This window comes from Aulonocara stuartgranti (genome assembly GCF_965226115.1).
Source record: "Aulonocara stuartgranti genome assembly, chromosome: 15".
NCBI classification, from domain to species: domain Eukaryota; kingdom Metazoa; phylum Chordata; class Actinopteri; order Cichliformes; family Cichlidae; genus Aulonocara; species Aulonocara stuartgranti.
The window spans coordinates 35,926,916-35,942,441 of record NC_138951.1 but is presented as its reverse complement, the minus strand read 5'-3'; the positions used below and the strand labels follow the sequence as shown (position 1 = coordinate 35,942,441).

General features: G+C 42.0%; 3 protein-coding genes across 5 annotated transcripts in view; all 3 read right to left on the bottom strand.

The window, feature by feature from the left end:
* Nucleotides 1–5,433, bottom strand: part of LOC309688623 (low-density lipoprotein receptor-related protein 8-like) — a 28,073-nt gene extending 22,640 nt beyond the window's left edge. The window contains exons 1-3 of the mRNA XM_082504494.1: nucleotides 5,221–5,433; nucleotides 4,483–4,617; nucleotides 3,202–3,579 (exon numbers count right to left, since the gene is read on the bottom strand). Coding sequence (XP_082360620.1) covers nucleotides 3,202–3,579; nucleotides 4,483–4,617; nucleotides 5,221–5,278 — 571 coding nt within the window. The 5' untranslated portion in view covers nucleotides 5,279–5,433. The remainder of the gene's footprint in view (nucleotides 1–3,201; nucleotides 3,580–4,482; nucleotides 4,618–5,220) is intronic.
* Nucleotides 5,434–6,815: 1,382 nt separating this feature from the next.
* Nucleotides 6,816–8,616, bottom strand: ndufa7 (NADH:ubiquinone oxidoreductase subunit A7). Its single transcript, XM_082504495.1, has 4 exons — nucleotides 8,504–8,616; nucleotides 8,212–8,261; nucleotides 7,240–7,377; nucleotides 6,816–7,015 (listed from the first exon to the last, which is right to left on the bottom strand). The coding sequence occupies exons 1-4, from the start codon at nucleotides 8,552–8,554 to the stop codon at nucleotides 6,928–6,930; spliced, it is 327 nt and encodes a 108-aa protein (XP_082360621.1). The 5' UTR covers nucleotides 8,555–8,616; the 3' UTR covers nucleotides 6,816–6,927.
* A 970-nt stretch (nucleotides 8,617–9,586) lies between these two features.
* mast3b (microtubule associated serine/threonine kinase 3b) overlaps nucleotides 9,587–15,526 on the bottom strand; it is a 37,258-nt gene continuing 31,318 nt past the window's right edge. For 2 of the 3 annotated variants that reach the window (XM_082507094.1, XM_082507096.1), the window contains 7 exons: nucleotides 15,308–15,429; nucleotides 15,013–15,213; nucleotides 14,569–14,795; nucleotides 14,269–14,391; nucleotides 14,034–14,170; nucleotides 13,700–13,884; nucleotides 9,587–13,341 (listed from right to left, as the gene is read on the bottom strand). In XM_082507094.1, the coding sequence (XP_082363220.1) occupies nucleotides 12,287–13,341; nucleotides 13,700–13,884; nucleotides 14,034–14,170; nucleotides 14,269–14,391; nucleotides 14,569–14,795; nucleotides 15,013–15,213; nucleotides 15,308–15,429 (2,050 nt within the window). In that variant the 3' untranslated portion in view covers nucleotides 9,587–12,286. The remainder of the gene's footprint in view (nucleotides 13,342–13,699; nucleotides 13,885–14,033; nucleotides 14,171–14,268; nucleotides 14,392–14,568; nucleotides 14,796–15,012; nucleotides 15,214–15,307; nucleotides 15,430–15,526) is intronic. The other variant, XM_082507095.1, reaches the window with a different exon arrangement.

The following is a 15,526-nucleotide window of genomic DNA, read 5'->3' as shown; positions in this document are numbered from 1 at the left end:
AACATTCAGAAGCCACAACTCTCAAACTTCCTCCAAACATTAATATGTGAGACTATGGACTGCACCAGCTTAACTGAGCTGAAGTGCTTCTACCACGAGGCAGCGAAATGAAGTTTACTGAATGCATTTGCAACTCTAATTTCAAAGAAGCATATCGTCAACCTTCTGGAAGTTTTCCAAGACAAACTCACGCGCCCTTCTCTTGAAACTACAACACCCTTGGTGTCCAATTATTGGGCATGCCATCCTCCAAAAATTAAAATTAAAAACCCCCAAACACCTCTCTCTGAGTTCAACCCAGTAAAAAAAATAAACAGTTACATTTTTCTCATTATCTTTTTCTGACTTTTTCACAAGTCGTTGCTGTAACAGATCCTGTGTGAATCATTACCCAGCGCCACTGGTGTGTAAAGAGTAATGTAAAGAGTAACATGAGCAGGTATAAAAAAGAGGCAGGGTTTCTCAGAAATAAAGATGGGCAGAGGTTCAACCAGTCTGCAAAACTGTGGACTTTGAATAATGTTCCTCAATGTCCAGCTACAAAGACTCATAACATATCATCAAAAGACTCTCTGGAGAAATTTCTGTGCGCAAGGTACAAGGCTGGAAATCAACACCGGATGGCTGTGGTCTTTGTGCATTTAAAAAAAAAAAAAAAGAACAAAAAGAACAAAAAGAACAAAAACAAACACACACACACACACACACACACACACACACACACACACACACACACACACACACACACACAAATACAATGTGCCATGATACTTCAAAGGAAATTACTACATGAGCTCAGGAACACTTACAGAAGTCACCGTCTGTGAACATAGCTCACAGTATGATAGACTAAATCTCTATCACACTGATCAAATACAAAAGAAATTTCATCTCCCTGCACATCACTCCTTCAGATACCGTCAGGTTCAGGACTTCATAAACAAAACAAAACAAAACAAAAAAAAAAACCATACAGAAAAAAAGTACTTTTTAAGACATATCATGTTTTTATAATGTGCTGAATTGATCTATGTTGAACGTGACCAACATTCATTGACATTTCACAGGATATATGGACCCTGTGTCTCTCCTGTTGGAACAGCTGAGTCAGGATAATATCACTGATGCCAGCTTGAACAAACGTTATCATATCCTTGCATAGGTTGCAAGGAAAAACATTTTTATGTCTCAGATAAATGACGAAAACCCCACAGAGACATCTTGGCACAGAATTCTTATTTTTTTCAATCATCTTTGGGGCCTGTACTCCACTACTGGGCACATCTGTCACTACTGGTTTGCTCTTTGTTTTAAGCCTCATCTTAGTATCCAGAGTGTTCCCCGGCTTCTACCCCATGACAGCTGGGATAGCTTCCAGCACATTTTCTCAGTTCCGACATTTTAATGTTGGAAACATCCCAACTTTTGTGGAATTTTTTTGTACACTTAAGGAGGTGCAATAATTCATCAGCACACCATATTTTATCCCATCACAGAAGCTGAGAAATTTTAGCACCTTGTTATTATATTTGATAACAAACTGAAAGCGCAATTCTGCTGATTAACTCAGCTTTCCCACACACGCATTAGTAAGACGCTTGCGTTGTGTTTAGTCTCCTAACTGTACAGGTGACCAACAACTCAGACACTTATGAAGGTGCAGCAATTTTTATCAACTCTAGTCTGAACAGAGCCTTCAGCTAAAATGTTTGGCTGTTCTAACTTCAGTACACCAACTCTGCAATACAGAGCAGTACAGTGCTGCCCTCTGCTGGATGACGCTGTGACACGTCACCGTTTTGTGACTCAAAACTGTGAGACCTGTCTATCTGTTTGAAAGTTCGGAAATTCTGAAAACCCCTCAGGGAGTAGAGAGATCGTCTGTGTGACAATTTTTCTTTCCGTGACACCAACATTTCAAACATTACACCCACTTTCTGGACATCTGTGTAAAAGCTCTTCCCAGCTACCATCATTCTACCCACCTTCAACTTCAGGCATCAAACGTCACCAGTTACAAGAACATTATCTTGTATTACAGTAGTGTTAACATGCACATTATTAAAAATGAATCAGACGTGATTGCTGCAGGCCTGCACAAATTGGATTAGCCTGTATTCTTTTTGGCTTGTAGAACTCGAGTATCACCATACAATATTTATTCTACTTCCCATTATCATCAGTGTGCAGCAGCATCCAATATGGCTTCATTCTGGGTGGCAGCTGGAACACTAGAGGTCAAACGCATTGGTTAACTTTTAAAACTACAAACTTTATACACTTACCAGCTATATTGTTAGCTAATGCAAATATCTAATCAGCCAATCACATGGCTGATTAGATATTTCAGTGCATCTATGCACAAGGACATGAACCTGCTATGAAAGACAGAAAATATCCAGAGAGCAGCAGTTCTTTAGGAGAAAATCCCTTGCTGATTGGAGACGAATAATTAGACTGCTTCAAGCTGCTGGGAAGGTTGTTAAGGTGTGTACTGGTTAACCTGTCATTCAAGCATTCTTGTGGGATGACACATCCAGGTGCCAGCAGCACCTGGATGTGGAATTGGTCTTAAGAGGTTTGATTTCTGCTGCAAAATTCAGTGGAAATGTGAAACATGAAAGAATGGTAAATGGCCTGTATTTGTATAGTGCTTTACTGCATCAGCCTTGCATCAACAGTTTAGGCTGGTGGTTTTGGTGTAATGGTGTAGACATTATTTTCTTGGTCCACTTTGGGCCTACCTCATGGTCATGATCAGCTATTACAGTATTGTTGCTGACCATGTTCAATCCTTTATGACCACAGTGCATTACCCAGGAAGATATTGTGCCACGTCACAAAGCTCACATCCTCTCAAACAAGTTTCCCCTCAATATGCCCCCAGCAGTCACCAGAATTCAATCCAATAGAGCAATTTTTTACTTTAATATCACATCATGGATACGCTGCAATTATGTGACGCTATCAAGTCAATATGGACCAAAATCTGATCTGCAAAAAATTAGGGTTGTTCTGAAGGCAAAACTGGGTCTAGGTGTTCCTAACAAAAAGGTAGATAGAATCGCATTTTTCTATTCTGCGCTATGCCTTAAAAAAAAAACAAAAAAAAAAACAAGTTCAACAGAGCCACTATAGCTTTGCTACTGACAACTTCAACATTTTATCCAAGGAAGTGGAGCTGCACATCACATCACTCACCGCAGTTTTCCTCGTCGCTGCCGTCAGAGCAGTCTTTTGAGTGGTCACACCTCCAGGCGTGACGGATGCAGTGGCCGTTCTTGCACGGAAACTCTGACGCAGCACATCTCGGTGACGCCTGCGGGAGGGTTTGAGCTAAACCACACAACTCCTCGGTCTCATCACGTCCATCTCTGCAATCAGTCTGCCTGTCGCAGACCCTGTTTCTGGGCAGGCAGGCATCAGACGGCCCACAGGAAAAGAAACCAGCAGTGCAGTTCATGCAGGAAGCCTCGTCGCTCCCATCGGCACAGTCATCCACACCATTGCATAAGAAATCCATTGATATGCACCTTCTGCTCTGGCAGGCAAATTCACCTTTGGTGCACCACACATGGCCTGTGAAGAGTCACAGCTAAAAGTTAAAACTAAAATTCAAGCATGCATGTCTATTGTGCGTGTGTAATTTATCTGAAACAGACAAGAAAACAAGAGCGTGATCCGACATAGTAAATGTGTCTAATGCTCCTAGTTATACTGGATTAACCTGGACTGGATTAGTCTCTTTAAAGTCTCCTGGCCTAACTGATGAACCCTGCATTTCTTAGTAGGACAGTGAGAATAAATTACTCACTTTTTTAGTTTTCCTGGCCAGCAGTCAAACCAAAACCTTTCAGGTTGGACTCACACATCCCCAAGCTCTAAACAAATATTCCAACCTGCTGGCTTCATTCACGTCAGCAAAGTTTATGTTTAACCTAAAATCACACCTAATCCTTTCAGAAGTACTCCCTCCTGCAGGGTTCTGTTTGGCAAACCCGCAGGCTGATGTACGTGATGAACACTAAATCTCTCTGGAATTCGATATCAAAGACTCTCATGACTTCAGCAGGATTAGAAAAACAGAATCTCAAATGGCATATTCCCACGCAGCAAGAGAACAGAAGATAATCTGTTCTGCAAAAGAAGTCCAAAAGGTGCAACAGTATACAATATGCCATAAATCTTGAGTAGGACAATTATTAACAGTGCAGATTTAGATTTATTAACATTATTAAAGTATCAGTCATGCATGGAACATAACATCTCAACTATGCTGCCTTATTAAAATTAAAATAAATAAATGGATAAAATGTTCAATTTTATTTTTAAAAAAAATCATATTTAGAAAAAAAGTAAATTCTGCATAAGTTGCTGAGAAAGTTGTCCTAATGTTGTAATAGGCCAAACAGATTACACCATCTGTGTTGCTAAACACAAAGCAATGAGCATGTGTGTGATGAAGCGCATGTGTGCACTCACTGCAGTGGAGTTCGTCCGATCGGTCCTCACAGTCTGCATGTCCATCACACACCTTCAGGGTGGAGATGCATGCGCCATCGCTGCACGTGAATTCTCGCTGCTGGTGACAAGCGGGCACAAAGTGACCTGCAGCGCCTGGAAACGAGGCACATTGAGTGTTTTACTGCTGTGGGAAAGAGCTGATAAATTAATGAATTATTAAAAATAACAAAGGACTTGTTCATTACATTGCTGACAAAAGAGGTATTTTAATAATATCCAAGAGTACTATTTAATTTTTAAAAACCCATTCATTAACCTGCTAAAATCAACCGGCAACACGCACATTTTCCAAAAAGTTTCCCCCCCCAAAAAAATCACATTAAATCAATCACAATGTGACAGGCTCTCGTACCAGGTTTGTTTCATGCAAATACATCATAATGATTCATTCTGCCCTAACAGACTGTGACTGTGCAAACATCGCATAATATAATTTTGTTTTTAGTGTTTTATGTTGACAGACTCGCGCACGCAACAACCCGAACATAAAACGCCTCGGCTTCTGAAGCACTGTTTGTCTATGGTTTAGTAACAGTAAAAGCATAAACACGTCATGAGTAACAGACCAAGAACAACCCCGCTCGCGCTGCAAGCACGCTTCATTCAAAGTAACAGGCGCTCTGCACGCGCCCCGAAAACGACATGCCGGTTCATTTCACACACACGCAGAAGCAGCTTTTTCTTTCCACAACATACCCCAAATATAGAAGGAGAGACCCACGACCAGAAGAAATACAGCTCCAAGGTGTCCCATGTTCAACGTCCTCCACAGAAACGAGGCAGATGGCGCGCAAATATGACGCAAGAGCCGAGCCTGTCAACCTGTCAGGTCTCCGAGTTGGTACTCCGCCGTTCATACTTCGTTTCTTCGTCTAGTTGTGTTATTTTTATGCTCGTGAACTGGCTCGTGTTGAGTAGAAACTGCTGTATGTTTTGTACTTGTTTATCTTTATATCGTCGCAGGTTTTAACATGGAAATGCCTCAAACGGTCCACTTTGCTTTTCCAAGCTTCTCTGCCTTTTTCTGTATATTCAACATGTTTGATTATATTGATAAACAAACTTTAATAGAATTTGTGAAAAGGTTGGTTATATAGAAAATAAAGAAATTACATATATGACTCTGATTAATGTGTCTACATTATAATCAGTCCACGTCTTTGTGGACATTTACAGTATCTTCATGCAGCTGTGATATTTGTTGAGATCTCTCCTCGACGTTCACGTGAAATAACACCTTATAAAGTGCTTCCAGCTGAAATGATGACAAAATCCGTGCTGCTTGTTATGTGAAAAATCTGAAAGATGTGGCTGAATTGGACACAGTGAAAATCTTCTGAATTCTCAGTGTTTCCCTGTGTGTTCACGCAGTCTGCGCGCACACAAAAGACTTAGTGTTAGTTATCTATTTATTTATTTGTTTTTTGCACTGCATTAGATAAGGTCAAAGTAGGGGTTTCAAAAATGACAATGTTCTCATTTGTGTTATTTGTGTGTTATAATCTTTATGAAAAAGTAAAAACAAAATGTAAAAATAAAAATTGGCATATGGATTTGTGAATGCAATATAATTTTCAAATCAATACCATGGTTGCATTTACTGAAACTCTCTGTAAGGTTTAAATCTTAGGGACCTTGACTTCAAGGCTAGAGCTCAACTTTTCTAAAAACAAAAAAACCCAACCAATTATTTAATAAAATCAATTTATTTCCAATTTGTATCAAATTAGGTCTGATTAAAGGACTGATGTGATGGTAAGTTGTCCGCTGCTCCGCTTTGAATATTGTTAAGAACTTGACACAGAGATTACTTAATGGATTTTAAGCAAAATGGTGCCTAAATTCAATGGCATATTTTGGCAGCTGTTTTTTTTTTTTTTTTTTGGATTTTCACAAGAATTGCTAGTTCTCCTAGAGTTTTGGCCACCCCAACAATCAAGTGATTCCCTATGAGCAAGCAATTAGCGACTCTGGGAAGGAAAAATTCCCTTCTAAGAGGAAGAAACTTCGAAAGAACCAGGCTCAGAAAGAGACAGCATTCTGCCGCGACTGGTAGGGACGGGCCTGTGCCTTTTACCCATTTCCAGGTAATGGATTGCCGAAATGTGATTTCCAATATTTAGACTATTGCAAATGGCTCGCCTGTGTACGAGTTTTCATTTTGAGGGACATTGAGCGGTCACTTGGAGAGGATGAGCAGAGCTTCAGCTGGATGTTTAGCTCATCGCTTCCCCCACTTACTCTCACATCTGTTCAGTACACGGTTGACCAAAACAATGAGCAGAAAGAGATAAACATAATATTTTATTCACATCTTCTATTGTACAAGATACAACCAACACTTGCTGTAGTCAGGGCAGGATGGAGACATAATGTTGACCCTGCAGAGTCTTGTCTTGCTGCTCAGAGGTAGGGCTGGTCTGTGGAGATTGGTGGCTCTTTATATACAGTGCCGGGAGTCACTGGAAGCTTTGAGATCTCAGCAACTTGACTAAAAAAAAAAAAAAGGAACAACAACAGAGAAAGAAGGGAAAAAAAAAGACCACAATATTTCAGCTAAAAACTACAAATAGCAAACTTCCATTGTCAGTCATAAGAAGATGTTTTGACAGGTGACATCAAATAGATGGATTACACTATTATTATTATGTATATGGTGCAAAAAACAAACACCTGAACTTGAAATACATGAAAATGCAGTGATCATTAACAAACCTGCCAGCAGTAAGAGCTTTCTGTGAGGACATCACGAGTGTGGGAGGGGCTGATTCTCTCCGTCCATCTCTGCTGTAGTAGTAGTTGTTGGCATACCTGTGGCTCGGGCCTACTGGCAGTTTGGGTGGTGGTTGTGTCCTGTTGGGATGAAGAAAAAAAAAATCTATTTTAACAGACTTTAACAATGTTGGTGACTTCCACATTTGCAGGCAAAATGGAAAATAGGTGCAGTTTACTGAAACGTGCAAAGATACCTGGAAATATAGAATTTAAAACAAAAACAGAGTTTTTGCTTTAAAGTCAATATTTTGTATGACCACCTTTATTCCTCCACACATCAACAAACTCTTAGTCAAACTTTCTTGTCATTTCTTTATGTAGTCCTCAGGAATAGTTCTCCAGGCTTCTTGAAGCTCTGGAGAACTCTTCTTTGGATGTCGGCTGGCTTTTGTTCTGTTCTCTGTCAACATGATTCCACGCCATCTAAATAATATTGTGGTTCGGGCTTCAGGGAGGCCAATCCAAGCCTGATAGTGTTACATTGTGTGTTTTTCTAACCAGATTTGTTAATACTACATTGGTAGTGTGTTTGGGATCATTGTGAAGCTGTTGCCAGTCAGACACTGGCAGTGATGATGCTTTTTGTGCAATCATAACTCTAGCATTTTTGAGAAAATCTCAAAATACAGCCCCAAACCAGCACAAAGCTTTGATTTTTCTTTTACAGATGGCTGTAGACATTCACTGTGGTACTTCTCTCGTCCATATACATTGACAGCGATTTATACAACAAATTTGAATTCTTCGTTAGTTTTAAGTGGTTTAACAAACAAAATACAAACAAAAACAAAAAGCAAGTCTGGCAACCCACAGAGTCATTGCATCTCTCTGTTAACGGGGTTTTAGTCGTTGTTTCTAATATGTGAACACTTTCATTCGTGAGCGGTACGAGGGTAGCGCCTGTGGTCTTACCTCTTTGCAATCTCCTCATATCGCAGCTGCAGTTTGGCTTGCAGGTCATGCTGAAAAGGAAAAGGAAAGTCAATTTTCGACGAGTGCAAATCCCACACTGGTGAACTTCACCTCCTTCATAGTGTTTAGCTACCCCACAACGCTACTGCTAGCTAACGTCAGTAAGGGTTAGCTGGCTGTTAAACGTTTCCTTTGATAAAGTTTATTGCGACAAATCGTCCGGAGGGCTATTACATCATATTTAGAGCAGAAAACTACTCCGTTTTAAAGTGTGACGAATGTTATTGCTTACCCCTGATAAAAAATTTCGCAGCCTCTGAATGAATTTAGTAGCAGTAGCCATGTTAGCTGTTGTGAAGGACACGGGTCTTCTTCGTTCCTTTTCCCAGGTTTCTCAACACATTGCTGACACCTGCCGACCAGCAGGGGAAACTGCAGCGTAAAAACGTGCATTTTAGAGACTTTTGTTGTTTTACAATTTATTTATGTACTCCGAGGGCCAAATTAACTTAGATAAAGTGGATGAACACAGACACTCTGTACAACTAATCTTTATCTTCTTTAGTAAAGGCCTGGCAGAGCAGCTCATAATTTTTTTTAAAAATTACAGTATTTTGTCCAATTACTTTTGAGCCTTTAAAAAAACAGGACGTGTGTATAAAAATGACTGTAATTCATTTTTATACACACAATTTTCAAATCCCTGTATTTAAAAGATGATAATCTGCATATTGATTACATCTTGATTTACAGTCCACTGTGATGGTGTACAAATCCCCAACTACAAACATTGGTGTCTTTGTTCAACAAATTATGGCCCTAACTATTGCTATGCCAGTATGGACAGTAGTAAATTTTGACCGAATTCAAGTATTACCTGCTTGAAACTGCAGAACTCCTACGGATTTTAAAGTAAAACATTTTTGTTACTAGGTTAACCTCTGGACCCTTTATCCTACAAGTGATTGGTCTATCTTGGACAGACATGCATACATTTTTATTGGTATGCATAAAATACACAGCTTGATCTATTATCAGTAGGTAAAGTTGTAAAACTTATGAAAAAATTCAAAGTCCAGAATTTATGGCCTCCTTCAGATTTTCCAAAGTGATCTGTGAGCTGGATCAGAGTCCAATTCTAGACCCTGGCCCTTACGTTTGAGACACCTGCCTTAAAGGGAAGCCTTAATAACCTTCACAGTGTAATTTTGCTTCATCACATTTGTCTATTGATGAAGTATTTATATAGTGATATAGTGGAATGGTTGCTTGTAGAATTACAACACCTATACTGATGAAAAGGATTTGAATGGTCTGATCTGGTACATCAATGTAACAATAAGGCAGATAACTGTACGCAACACTCAGAGAAGAATCAAAGGGAAATACAAAGTTTATTTGTTGCACAAGAAAACACAGTAGAGGGCGACATCGCCGGTATACCATGCAGTCAAGTATTACAGCTGTGTGCTTGTCTCATGCAGCATGCACTGGACAGAAGAGTCCACAGGAGAACAAATGCACTTGTACGACACTTTGACCTGCCAAACTTGTTCTTTAAGAGTACGCTCAACAGAGGCTGAAAAATCCCTGTGGTGGACTTCAGAAAAGCATTTTTTTTTAAACACATACAAGGTTATTAAAAAGCAACCAAAACATTATCCCTCATCATGTTTACATATTTAAATTGGCTTTTCCTGTATGCAAAAAGAAACCTCTAATGTAAATATATATTTTATTACTCATCTTTAACACTTTTACTTTTGGTGTAAAGCATTTTTCTCATGCACATAAGAACAAATATGCATGTTTCCATCCATCCCTTTTCCCCCACCTCCAATTAATTAATATTTAAAGCTTCTTTTTGAAGTCTGAACAACAAGTCCCAATGATCTCGTTCTGCAGGTACATGCAAATATCGAAAATGCTTCTGAGCTTGGTGCCAAACTACTCATTAAGAACAGTGTCTTTAAAACTAAACATAAAAAACAAACGGATATGCAGCTTCTATGAATGTCGTTTCCTTTGCGAGTATCAAAGAGGATAGTTTCATCGTGTACAGCCACAGAATATAAAATGTTTGTACAGTACACAGCATGTTTGTTCATTGTAAACAATTCTGTCAGACTGCAAAAATAACTGAGTGGTCCGTCTGTTTGCGTCACTAACACAACAACATCATCCCGTAAGGTTTTCATCACAAGATTTAAGGTTTTTTTTTTCCCTTCTATGGTTTTTAAGGAAGAAGAGGGGTTGAAGTAACACAACAGCTGTTTAGAAAGAGAAGACTCAGAGTAAAGTTAGTACAAAAGCCAGGAACAGCCACTTACAAAGAGGACGACAACTCTCCAAACGTCATGTCTGTTGTGGAGAAAATGTGATGTGCAGCCAGTCTGTGCAGCTGTCAAATACTGCCTGAATTTAAAAGACAGAATTCCCAAAAACTCCCTCTTGCCAGAAATTGTCTTCGTGCATATTATGTCCTTCAGTACACTTGGAATTATACACACTCTTGTTACCAAAATATACATCAAAATTTGCACAATACAAAGACAAAAAACCAAAAACACTTGTTCAAAGAAGCCCTGATTTCACTGTAAATATGTTTATCTCAGTTTACCTTTCACATTCGGTTACAAAAAACTTATGTCTAAATGTCATTAGTGCACTTTTCCCCTTTGGATGTAAACAGCACTGCACAGCACATGAAGTAGGACCAGGGCGTTTACGGATGGTCTCTTTCACATGCACATGTGGGAAAAAATAATGATTAAAATGGAAAAACGCTACAGCTTCTGGAAAAGGTGAAAACAACAACAACCCCATAACGCACTTGTACGTACTTGTGCTTGCAAAAGTCCAACACGTGTCAGAGTAAGTAAGGAAACCTGGCCAAAAAACGAAAGTCAAATAAAATGAGTGTTTTAAACGCTCCCTTCCATGTTCTGAAGTAAAACGGCGTGCTGTGAGATGAACGCGCCCGATCAAAGAGTTCGACTGATAAACTCACAGCACACAGAAAGGTGGACGTGGATCATCCGGAGCTTCAGGCTCGGCGTCTTTTTCCACAATAGCAGTGGAAACGAACAAACAAAAACCCCAAACAAATCTTCCTAGTGACTGAAAATTACAAGTAACATTTCTGCCTTCAATGATATGGCTTAGAGGACATTGCACAAGATGCCATGGCACATAAAAACCCTTCGGCTCCGTATCTTCATAAGAGAAGACAAAGGTGGGTAGTGTCTCACCGCGTTTGCAACATTATTCTCAGCAAGAATTAAAAAAAAAAACAATGCCGTTCTCGTGAATTCACACTGTGAGGAACATGACCAACACAACAAGCTGTGCAAGATTAAAGTACATGAAGGGATAAAGCCATCAAGGAAACATGGACCAAACATCTTCAGAGCCTCTTCTTTGATACGACCGTTTTATTAACAGTTGTTTTTCTCCCCTGCATTCTAGTTTGAGCGTAGTAGCTTCAGTTTTACTCCTTCTAAAGGATGCATCAATACAAATCCATGCAGTACTGTAGCCATCAGCTGCAGAGATAGATCCAATGACGTGTCAGTCATGTTGCTCACAGTGTGAACCAGAGATCGTTTTAGGTTCAGGAAGACCTACAGCAGTACTACAAACACACACAGACACTGAAGAAGAAAAAAAAGCGACCTTGACTCCTCGTACCTTTTGGTCCAACAGTTTTACGCAGCATTAACACTTCTACTCTGTACCAGAATTTATTTAAAAAATAGACAACTTTTGTTTGTTTTTTTTAGAAAACAATCCATTCAGAAGACATAAAACCACATTTTATGGATACAAAAATGTTGAGCCTTGGCTGGTCAACCCATGAGAACTTCTTTCTTTTCCCCTGTTACAAACGCATCATGAAATGTAATAAATAAGACCAGAAAGGTCAGCGATGCCTGAAGGCAACTGTTTTTTTTACAAAACAAAATTCAAGTAAAAGTTTCTCCCGCTCTTTCAGCCCGACAACTTTGAGAATGACTTAACATCTTCGTCACCCTTGAAAGACAAGAGCAGGTTTTAGGAGTACAACGGCGAGCTGTCACTTTCTCAGGTGCCCTTTTTGTGTTTGCTCTCTGCACTCTGGTGTCTTCTCTGGTGCAATTTTAGGACCCGTGGAAGTGGTTTCTGCTCCCTGCCTGCAGCTCATGTTGGTGAGAAGACATCCTGTTTGTTCCCGCGGAGATGCTGTGACGTCCACCTCCACCTCGGGCTTCTCACCAGAGTCCTCTCCATCTGAACACGGCTCCCACTCGTCTTGCTCCTCGCTCTCCGTAGAGCCCTGCACAGCTATCTGCGGCACAAGCGTGAACCTCCTCACCACGGGGACGTCCATCTCGATGTCCTGACTGCTTTGGGGTCGTGTCACAGTCCAGGCCGCTCTGTGCTGCGTTTGAGCCCCTGGAGGTGTGCTGCTCCCTGCTGCATTACTGCTGCTTTTCTCCTCTGGCTCGTCGAAGCTCACTTCCTGCACTGCCTCCTGCTTCTTAAAGGAGTCTCTCCGCTCTGACAGGTTCAGCTTCCGCATCACAACCAGCTGCTCTGATCGTTCAATCCTTTGGCTGCTAATGTACGGCCCAAGTCTGCTGTGGTCAACCCCAATGTAAGCGATGCCACAGGCTGCGTCCATCTCTGAGTCGCCCAGCAGGTCAGCCTCACCGTAAAACGGCACTTCCAGCGTGTGCCTGCGGGGGGCTTTTGACTTCTTGTCAGCGTGATATACTCCAGACAGTTTCTCCGCTGACTGCACCCTCTTAAGCAACGGTGAACGAGGCGGCTCTGCACTGCGTGGCCGGACGACATGCCTAACGATGGTGGGGGGAGACAGGGTTTTTCCGTGGTATGTGTGAAGGTTTTTGGCGAAGCCTGGCAGAGGAGAGGGCGAGCGCTGTGGGGAAAGCGGCTGATTAGAGGATGAGGAGCTGCTGCAGGCCAGAGGCGAGGGGGGGATGTTGCTGGTGGATTTGCGGCGGCCCACTTTGCTGTAGCGTTGCGGGCTGAGTTTAGAGCCCAGGCCGAGCGTGATGGGCCGGCTGTGTGTGGCGGGAGAGCTTGGAGAGCTGGAGCAAGGCGACGTACTCTGTGGTGAGTTATTCTCTGGAAAGTAGAGGCAGGACTGTTGAAATACTCACACTACAAGCTGCAGTTTGCAGCAGGGCAAACAACACTTTTAAATTTCAATTCTATTTCAGTTCAGTTTTATTTATGTAGCACCAAATCACAATAACAGTCACCTCAAGGTGTTTAATATTTTAAGGTAAAGACCCCACAAAAATACAGAGAAACCTCAACAATCAGACGACTGCCTATCACAAAGCACTTTGGCAACAGTGGGAAGGAAAAAACCCCTTTTAACAGGAAGGATCCTTTAGGCTGAGGGAGGGGCGGCCATCTGGGTATTATAAGACCTTCAGTGTACCTGCAGAATCTCAAATGACTACATTTCCTTAATTACCGTGGCCCTGATGGTCAGGTGCGGGGCTCCGGCAGGGTGTGGAGGGCCCCGGGGAGAGGCTGTGGGTCGGGGAGCCTGGAAGACTCTCACTGGAGGAAACAGAGTGATGAAGACCTGAGGAGAAGCTGCGACTGCAGTGCATCACTGTGCTCTGCTTGGACAGCTTCTTAAAGATGGTCCGTCGCCTAGAAGGGACGATATATAATTCACTGTTGTAGCTTACACTTGAAGGAGAAAGAGCCTCCCAGAGTAAACAGATGATGAGTAACACAGCAGAGCTGCAAAGACAGAGAGAGAGAAAAAAAAGAAACCCAGAACCCAGTCAGATGCTCACCTGTCATAATTATCTCTCCTCTTGCTCTTCTTGCTGCGGCGAGCCATCTTCCCTTTGTGTTTGGTCTTTCGTGCAGGACCGACTTTAATAGAAGTGTTCTCGAGCGCTATGGTCTGAAGGGCCACCTTGTTGCCGCTCTGCACGTTTCGTGAGAATGAAAGAATTTTTACAGACCTTTCAACACAGAAGCAACTTAAAAAGCAAAGTTCAAGTGCCACGCAGCTCCGAGCTGTACCTTCAGCAGCAGTTCGATCATCTCTGTGTGGACCAGGCCTTGGACAGACTCTCCGTTCACGTGGGTGATGAGGTCTCCAGTGCAGAGGCCTGCCTGGTGAGCCGGGCTGCCCTCCTCCACACTCTGTTGCGATGGTGAAGTGAGTGAGTTTCAAACTGAGCATTACATAACAACCTTTTTATATCACTACCTTCTAGTTTTGGATCACCAAAGCAAAGCAAAATATTTGGAACACGCTACAGTTTACAAACACAGGTTTCAGATCTTTGATCTGTTTTAAGGCTTGTGGTTAAAACCTACCGACACCATGTGATGCACGGTGTAGACGTCGCTGTCGCCCATGTACACACGGATGGCCTGCAGGGTGAAGCCGAACTTCTTCCCTGAGGTGTGGATGATGATTGGTGGCCTCAGGCTGCCGGGGCTGAATGACAGATCCCGGTTTGGGGACGAGTCGCGGGATGAGGGGTTGGAAGACAGTGAGCGTGGGGAGATGGGACCGGGGTGGAGGCCACTGGGTGAATCGTCTGAAACAAACACACAGTTTAGAGATAAATAGACTCATAATCTCACATTTTATGACTCAAATTAGAAGGCCAGTTTTAATTCCACAATTAGAAACAAAAACTGCTGTCTATGGATTACATGTTTAGACTATATCTGCAGAGGCTCTCTGTCAAAGCGGAGCAATAAAAACCAAACTGATTCTGCTGGATTTAAAGTAGTTATGATAACCTTCTGCACCTGTAGTGATGATGAGAGACAGGGCTGAGACAGAGGCAGACTTGGGAACCTTTCCTCCGCAGGGAACCCTCTGCCTGTCTGGCGTCTCCAGCTGGTTACCGAAGCGCCGAGGGCCTGCCGTGTCCTTAGGGGATGACTGCTTCCCGCCGGTACTGTTGCTGCGAATCCTGATCCGCCGAAGATTTGACACCACCACCTCTGCTGCGGACAGAAGGTGTTAAGTGTGAATGTTTCTGGCAGAAGCACCTGGACGTGTTATGAAGAGATGTGTTAAAATAAAAAAAAGTGGATTTACCTTCATCATCAGTGGAGAGGGCAAACCGGGGCATCGTCTCCAGGCTGTGAGTGCTGCTCATTACCAGAGGACTGGTGCTTCTGTCAGACTGGGAGGAACTGGAGGAGGCCCGGGGGCGAAGACTAAAAACAGTAAAAGCACACAAAAAAATGTTGAACTCATAGATCAGCTGATTGAGGATCTGTTTTCATGCAGACCCACAAACTCAGCCACCTGTTT

What these genes read in the sequence shown, in the direction of transcription:
- ndufa7 (XM_082504495.1), bottom strand. Translation starts at nt 8,554, where the DNA reads ATGGCTACTGCTACTAAATTCATTCAGAGGCTGCGAAATTTTTTATCA. An exon ending in TGCGAAATTTTTTATCAGGG is followed by an intron (nt 8,262 to 8,503) that starts GTAAGCAATAAC and finishes TTTCCTTTTCAG; the next exon opens with CATGACCTGCAAGCCAAACT. An exon ending in AAAGCTCTTACTGCTGGCAG is followed by an intron (nt 7,016 to 7,239) that starts GTTTGTTAATGA and finishes TTTTTTTTTTAG; the next exon opens with TCAAGTTGCTGAGATCTCAA.